Here is an 8,652-nt window from a genome sequence, read left to right as displayed (position 1 = left end):
CGGCCACTGCAGCCTCAACCTGCTGGGTTTAGGTGATCCTTCTGCTTCAGCCTTCCAAGTAGCTGGAACTACAGGCATCGCCATCACGCTACCCCTCCCTCTCCTCCCAGTTTTTGTGATTTATTGTAGAGAGGAGGTCTCACCAAGTTGCCCAGACTGGTCTGGAACCCATGGGCTCAGGCAGTCCTCCCACCTCGGCCTCCCAAAATGCTGGGATTATAGGCGTGAGCCACTGCATCCGACCTGTGTGTGTGTGTGTGTTTATTATAAGACAAACAACAAACAGAAAACCCAACCCCCCAAAAAATCTTTCAGCGGGACTAGGTTGGACCAAGATGGGAATTGGAGAGACAATATCAGGCTGGAATGAATGACTCAAGCTTTTGACCCCAACTGCCCTCTGGAAGAGTCCACCTCTAACCCCTGTGTAGCATTCATCTTTGAACCTCACTACCCTCACTACCCCCTGCTTCATTAAATGCACATTCCGTAAATTATTTGTCATCACTCAGCTCCAGTTTTAAGATGTCAGCCAAGATCCTGTTGGCATTTTCACATAATCATTGTCCACAAATATAAAATAAGCAGATTTTTTTGGACTGTTTTTCTTCAAATGGAACCTTGTTTAGACTTTGGTTGACTAGCAATGGAAGTTCCATGGTCTTCAGTAGGTCCTGGATGCATTTATAAAAGACTGGGAATTTAGCTCAGGACTTTTGAGTTCAATATCGAGTGTGAACTCTTCAATTGGCCCACTACATGCTAAGGATCCTTTGAGAAAGAGAATACACTTTCTCAAAATACTCCTGAGTTTGTCTTTGGTTTTAAGTCTAAAACGACGTCTGTATAATTAAACAGCCTGCCAGGGCCTGTGGGGACTGCCTATGGGGTCTGCCAGAAACAAAGGAATTGTGATCCTTGGGGCAAGATGGTCAAGGGGAGACCAGCAAATGATATAGGGTGATGGTGACATGGCAGTTCTGAGGAAGACATGGACAGGAGCTAATCAAGGTCACACACACTTCCCAAAGTGCAATGGCTCATGCCTGTAATCCCCGCACTTTGAGGGAGGTGGAGGCTAGAGGATTGCCTGAATCCAGGGGTTCAAGACCAGCCTGGGGAACTTGGTGAGACCTCATCTCTACAATAAATTAAAAAAAAAAATTGGCTGGGCGTGATAGTGCATGCCTGTAGTTCCAGCTACTTAGGAGGGGCTGAGATGGAAGGATCACCTGAGCCCAGCATGCCAAAGCTGCGGTGGCCATGAGTGTGCCACCGCACTATAGCCTGGGCAACAGAGTGACACTCATTAAAAAAAAAGTCAGCTGTGCTCAGTGGCTCACACCTGTAATCCCACCATTTTGGGAGGTGGAGGCAAGAGGATTACCTGAGTCCATGGGTTCAAGACCAGCTTGGGCAACATGGTGAGAACTCATCTCTACAATAAATCAAACAATTAGCTGGGTATGTGGCACATGTTTATGGTTCCAGCTATCTGGAAGGTTGAAGTGGAAGGATCACCTGAGTCCAGTAGGTCGAGGCTGCGGTGGCCATGAGCATATCACTGTACTCCAGCCTGGGTGACAGAGGGAGACTCTAACTCAAACATAAAACAAAAACAAAAACGAAACAAGTCACATAGAGGAATGGTTTATCCAGATCATGTCCAGTTATGTGTCAGGATTTGAGGTGGAGTGACAAAAGGGGACAACCAGATCTGAAGAGGGAGATGAGGATGGTAGTTCTGGAACACTGGGCAGGAAGGAAAAGGGCCGGGTATGGTATAGAGCTGGAAGAAACCTTCCTTTCTAGGAAATCTGGTATTCTCTGGCTGGCCTCTCAAAGGTCCTAGATAGCAGATCGCAGGTACTTGTGGGAACAGGATGGAGCTAGACTGTGAATCTCTGGAGAGAGAGACTGTGCTTTATTCAACTTTGCATTCCCAAGGCCTGGCATTCTGTCTGGCAGAGAGGATCCTTAAATACATATACTGAACACAGGAGTGATGACTATTAATTTGTTTTGGACTATATAGACCATTTGGGTTCTATTTTCCCTTACTCCCCACATGGTTGGGGAGAAAGCTGAGCTTTATTTTGTGATGCAATGTGTGGCAGATGACCCTTTGTTATAATAATAATACTTTACAAAGGAGATGGGAACTAGTAAGGATAACTTTTTTGTGAAAAGAAACTAGAGATAAGTTTATAGCAGTCACCTATAAGCAATGTTAGGTACCATTTTAAAGTGAGTATGGGCTTCATAAGATAATTCTTACATCTTTAAATAAGATTACATTTTTTATTAGATATCCTTTATTTTTATTTTAAGCCGAAGTCTTACTCTGTTGCCCAGGCTGGAGTGCAGCGGCACACTCACGGCCATTGCAGCCTCGACCTGCTGGGCTCAGGTAACCCTACTGCCTCAGTCTTCTGAGTAACCATAACTACTGGCATGCGCAACCACACCTGGATAATTTTAGATACCCTTTAACTGCAGACAAAAATGTGCCATCACCATACTCACTATGGTCGCCAGAGAACCCCTAATTGCCAAATCCAGTGGGCACTCTTATTTCTTCATTATACTGGATAGACTTTTCTATTGGACTTGACTCTGGTTATTATTCCCTCCTTCTTGACACTACTTCCTTGGGTGCCATAACTCTCAACTATCCTGGATCTCTTCTTAACTGCCTTGAACATACCATCTTGTTCTCTTCTACTCAGCCCTTGGGTATTGGTATTGTTCAGAGCCCTGACTTGAAGCCTTTCTCGCTCTATATTTTCTTTCAGTATACTTGCCATTCTTTTGATTTCAGTGACCCTCTGTGGGCTGATAAGACCCAAATACATGCTTAGAACCCAGATTTCTTGCCCACTCTTAAGTATTGTCTATTCAGCTGCCTTTTGGGCATCTCCAATGTTCCTCCAATTCAATACACCTCAATTGAAATTAATCTTCCCGCCTGAACTGGCTTTTCCTTCTATATTTGCTGGCCTATGTGTTTATCTTTATGACTAGAAATGACAATTAATCTTCTATAAAGTTGGGTGCGATGGCTCATGCCTGTAATCCCAGCACTTTGAGAGGCTGAGGCGAGAGGATTGCCTGAGACCAGGGTTTCAGACCTGCCTGAGCAACGTGGTAAGAGCTTGTCTCTACAGTAAATTAAAAAGTTAGCCAGGTGTGGTGGCATGCACCTATGGTTCCAGCTACTCAGGATGCTGTGGGGGAAGGATCATCTGAGACCAGTGGGTCGAAGCTGCAGTGGCCATGAGTGTGCCACTGCACTCTAGCATGGGCAACAGTGAGACTCCAACTAAAAACAACAAAAAAAAGGTATTGGCAGATAGTACAAAATGAATCTCAAACGGTCAGAAATAGGGAGCTTGAGGCTCTTTAACTTGTTAAGCTAAAATTCCCTAATTAAAGTATTTTATTATATGAAAAAGAAAGATTGCTGTAAGTGACTTGAAAGATGTAATTGATTAGCAGGAAAAGTATACCACAATCGCCTAGGCACCCATTCCAGAAACCTGGAAGTTATTCTTTATTCTTTGCTGTCCTTTGCTGCCCGCATTGAATCACCAATTCCTGCCTAATTTGCCTTACAAACACTTCCAAATTTCATCTTTTCTTTTCCGTGTATGCTCCCACTGCCAGCATCTCTCATCTCATCTGCAGTAGCCCTCCTGCCTCCAGCCCTGTGCCTCCTCAGGTTTTCGCCGACACTGATGCGGATCTAAGACTCTTTGGTATAGTTCTCCATCACTTCCAGGAGAAGTTCCAACTCCCTAACACAATTTATAGTGGCCTCCAAGATGGGACTTGCTTATTTATTTATTTATTTTTTTGAGTTGGAGTCTCACTCTGTCGCCCAGACTGGAGTGCAGTGGCACACTCATGGCCACTGCGGCTTCGACCTGCTGGGCTCCGGCGATCCTTCCGCCTCAGCCTTTCAAGTAGCTGGAACTACAGGCACTACCACACCTGGCTAATTTTTGATTTATTGTAGAGATGAGGTCTCGCCAAGTTGCCCAGGCGGGTCTCGAACCCGCGGGCTCAGCAATCCACTCACCTCAGCCTCCCAAAGGCACGGGATTACAGGCTGAGCCACTGAACCTGGCTTGTGATTTGCTTATTTTACTATGTCTATCACTTGCCATTCCTGCCTTGAAATGTCTACTTGAGGCACATCAGTGCTTGCAGTTCCCTTGGCTGTGCTGTGCTACGTGTCCTGGCTTTTGTCTCTCTCCATGCTGTCTGAATGTTCAGTCCTTGTTCCTGGACAGTCCTTCTTTCCTTTTGGCTTACCTAACTGCTACTTCTCCTTTAAAACCCAGGGGAAGTGTCATCTTCTCAAGGAGATGTCCTTGTCCTTGTCGATGCTCCTATCCCAGAGTGAATTAGGCACCCTTCTTTGATGCTTCTGTAATTCCTGTGTGCCTATAGTCCACTTCCATATGTGTTTTCTAAATATTCCTTAAAGTCTCCCCAGAAGATTATAAGCACCTTGGGGGTAAGAATTGTGCCCTGTTCATCTTTGGATTTCCCATGTTTGTATACTTGGTGGCAGATAATAGGCCTTTAATAGATGTTTGTGTAATTAATGAATAAATGAATCCCAGCATTAGGTTGGTTGATGGAACTAAACAATTTAAAGTTGTTCTTTCTTTACATTTGAATGAGCTTTTAATTGCTTCCTCATAAACCCTTTGAAATCTTTTGTTTTGAGTTGGAGTCTCTGTCGCCCAGGCTGGAGTGCAGTGGCATCCTCACAGCCACTGCAGCCTCAACTTGCTGGGCTCCTGCTGGGCTCAGGCGATCCTCCCGCCTCTGTCTTCTAAGCAGCTGGAACAACAGGCACGCACTACTATGCCCAGCTAATTTTTTGATTTATTGTAGAGATGAGGTCTCGCCAAGTTGCCCAGGCGGGTCTCGAACCTGCAGGCTCAGACAATCCTCTCACCTCGGCCTCCCAAAGTGCTGGGGTTGTTGGCATGAGCCCCACTGCACCTGGCCATCTTTGAAATCTTAAACATGTAATATAGAATTATTGGACTTGACTTTGGTCAAGGTAATTGAAATAATACTGGCACCCAATTTTGTGTCTTTTTATATTTTTGTTTGAGACTATTCATGACTTGCCTTTTGAGAAGTAAAAGATAGCTCTTTAATTTTAAGTGGAAATTGACAGTGTATACTTAAATAAATTATATGGAAATTAAATGAGGAAGTATTAATCTTTTAACCTTTTCCAGATAAAATTATGTCTTTGCCATGAGCAGATTTCAGACACTTAAGTACCTTGTAGAAAAGTCTATGTAGTCTGTCTTTATTAATAGAAGTAAAATTTAGCCCACAGGTATCAGGCTTAGGACAAAATATGAAATTATACTGTCAAAGTGTCAGAAATGGACTGGAAACATTTAACTTGCTTTTCAAGAATTACATGACACATTAAAAATGAAACTATGTTATTAATTAAACAGAAAGAAGGAAAAAGTGACAAGAATGATATAATCAATTATGCATGGTGAAGGGTGGTAATTTTGGTTAATTTTTTTACATGTTATCATATGATAATCTTTGTATGTTTGAATTTTCAAGTGCCAGCTCTAAAGCTGTCATTGTCTACCTTTTAAAAATTGTATTTAGAAGCTGGGCTTGGTGGCTCAGCCTGTAATCCTGAGCCTTGGGAGGCTGAGGTGAGTGGATTGCCTGAGCCCACGGGTTCGACACCCACCCAGGCAATTTGGTGAGACCTCATCTCTACAATAAATCAAAAACTTAGCCAGGTGTGGTAGTGTGTGCCTGTAGTTCCAGCTACTTGGAAGGCTGAGGCAGAAGGATCGCCGGAGTCCAGCAGGTTGAGGCTGCGGTGGCCGGGAGCAGCCACTGCACTCCAGTCTGGGCGACAGAGTGAGACTCCAACTCAACAACAACAACAACAAAAATTGTATTTAGAGACAAAATCTTTTATCTCTAGAATTTTATTTAGAGATAGTTTTATTATATCAACCAGGTTGGAATGCAGTGGAACCATTATAGATCACTGCAGCATCAAACTTCTGGGCTCAAGTGATTCTCCCATGTCAGCCTCCTGATTAGCTGGGACTACAGGCACACACCACCATGTCTGACTTGATTTTTGTTTTTTGAGTTAGTGTCTTCCTCTGTCACCCAGGCTGGAGTGCAGTGGCACGCTTATGGCTACCGCAGCCACAACCTGCTGGGCTCAGGCCATCCTTCTGCGTCAGCTTTCCAAGTAGCTCAAACTACAGGCATGCACCACCATGACCAGCTAATTTTCTGATTTATTGTAGAAATAAGGTCTCGCCAAGTTGCCCAGGCTGGTCTCAAATCCTTGGGCTCAGGCAATCCTTTTACTCCAGCCTCCCAAAGTGCCAAGGTTTTTCTTGTTAAATTTTGATGGCACAATCTAATTCTGTCAGAAAACCAAATTTTCCTGAGCCTAGTATCTTTACTGTACGAAACGCTACAAAAATTTAAGAGAAAACTTTTTTTTTTTCCATTAGAAGATTATATTCTTTTTTCCTTTTGAGTCAGTGTCTCACTCTATTGTCCAGACTGGAGTGCAGTGGCACAATAATAGCTCACTACATCCTCAGACTCCTGGATCTTCTCTCCTCAGTTTCCCAAGTAACTGGGACAACAGGCATACCACCACCACCATCCAGATGAGAGATGGAGATGTTGGCAATGGGAGTATACATGGAAAAGAAGAGAGAAAAAGTTTCATGGAACTTTTTTTTTTTTGTAGAGATGAGATCTCCCTTTGTTGCCCAGGCTGATCTCAAATTCCTGGGGTCAAGCAAATCCCCTACCTTAGCTTCCCAAAGGACTAGAATTACAGGCATGAGCCACTGTGCCCGGCCATATATTATTTTTTTGAAGATCGCATTTTCCCTAAATGATTCACTTTTTATGTGGACAGTTTTGAAAATTCCTTGATATGATAATGCTACCATGTCATGTTAATTACTACCTGAGAGTTACAGAATAGTTTTCATATCATGCTTACAGGCAACAGTTCATCAGATTTTATGCATTTTATTCAGAGGCAAATTTGATAAACTGCTGATGTTCAGCTTCACCTATACTAATCAATATAGGGTCAAACCAAGCTAGCTTAAACTGTCGTTTTCTGTTTATAAAATTGACACATGGTCAATGTAGATAGTTCATGTAATAGAGAATATTATACAGAAAAAATCACTCATTCATATTCCCATCAATCTGGAATATCTGCTGTTTACTGTTTGGTATATTTCCTTCTTATTTATATAAGAATTTCAATGAGGGGACTTATTGACCCTTGATTAATACCTATATCTGCAAAATTTTTTGTTTCATTCATCCTTTTAACCATAGAGCTTTTAATTTAAATTTATTTGTAATTCATGTTGATAATGTAATAATCTCCACTAACATACCTGAGTATCGATACTATTCTGGGGGCTTTTGATAATATACTTTGCTCTTCCATTGTAGGCTCAGCTTGATGGCAGCTGATTACTTTACCTTGTGTCCCTAGGAACTTTATGCTTTCTGGTATCCTCATTACTACTTGGCAAATGTCAATAGATTAGACTGTGTCTAGCAGCAATTATAAATTAAGTGATAATTTTTCCCCTTCACAGCTCCAAAAACATGCTCAAGTCATCAAATGGCATGCTCCAATGGCCAGTGTATCCCAAGTGAATACAGGTGTGATCATGTCAGAGACTGCCCAGATGGAATGGATGAGAAAGACTGCCGTAAGTCTATTTTAGTCCTTGCACGTATTTAGTTTTACCCTCGTCCTCTTGCCATTTTAATCAATTTGTTAGATTTGTTGATGGACAGAAATGTCTACATTATACCTCTTGTTATTGAAATCTCTTGGCAGATTCATTTGTAGATTAGGGGTGATGTTCTGATAGAAGCCTATTTTTAACAAGATATTCAAAGTGTGTCCTGCCTTAGCACATCCAACAGTCAGCTTTTTTTCTTCTTCTTTAAAAGAAACTTTTAACATTAACATAGAATCCAAAAAGATCATTGAATACACTGAGTACAAAATCTGAAGCCGGGCTCGGTGGCTCAGCCTGTAATCCCGCGCCTTTGGGAGACTGAGGTGAGTGGATTGCCTGAGCCCGTGAGTTTGAGACCCGCCTGGGCAACTTGGCGAGACCTCATCTCTACAATAAATCAAAAAAAAATTAGCCGGGCATGGTAGCGCGTGCCTGTAGTTCCAGCTACTTGGAAGGCTGAGGCGGAAGGATCGCTGGAGCCCAGCAGGTCGAGGCTTCGGTGGCCGGGAGCGGCTACTGCACTCCACACTGAATAGATACACGAAAAAATGCTCAACCTCACTAATCACCAAAGAAATGCAAATTAAAACTACACCGAAATACCACCTAACTCCATTCAGGAAGGCCATCATCAATAACTAAAAAAACAACATATGCTGGAGAGGATGCAGGGAAAGGGGAACGCTTGTACACTGTTAGTGGGGAGTCTAACCTAGTACAACATTTTGTAGAAAACATTGTGGTGGTTCCTAAAAAGATCTAAAAATTTGACCTTCTATATGACTCAGCAATTCTCCCTTCTGGGAATATACTTGCAGGAACTAAAATCATT

At 42.7% G+C, this 8,652-nt stretch overlaps 1 protein-coding gene across 1 annotated transcript in view; it reads left to right on the top strand.

Moving 5' to 3' along the window:
• Positions 1–8,652, top strand: part of LOC103268533 (low-density lipoprotein receptor-related protein 2-like) — a gene marked incomplete at its 3' end in the record, with an annotated part of 150,240 nt that overhangs the window by 50,995 nt on the left and 90,593 nt on the right. Inside the window, exon 8 of the mRNA XM_021716584.1 lies at positions 7,668–7,784. Within this exon, the coding sequence (XP_021572259.1) occupies positions 7,668–7,784 (117 nt within the window). The remainder of the gene's footprint in view (positions 1–7,667; positions 7,785–8,652) is intronic.

This window comes from Carlito syrichta, unplaced genomic scaffold (genome assembly GCF_000164805.1).
Source record: "Carlito syrichta isolate Samal-C Ts95f unplaced genomic scaffold, Tarsius_syrichta-2.0.1 Scaffold308846, whole genome shotgun sequence".
In the NCBI taxonomy this organism is placed as follows: Eukaryota; Metazoa; Chordata; class Mammalia; order Primates; family Tarsiidae; genus Carlito; species Carlito syrichta.
The sequence above is the reverse complement of the archived record's forward strand: the minus strand, read 5'-3'. Positions and strand labels throughout refer to the sequence as shown.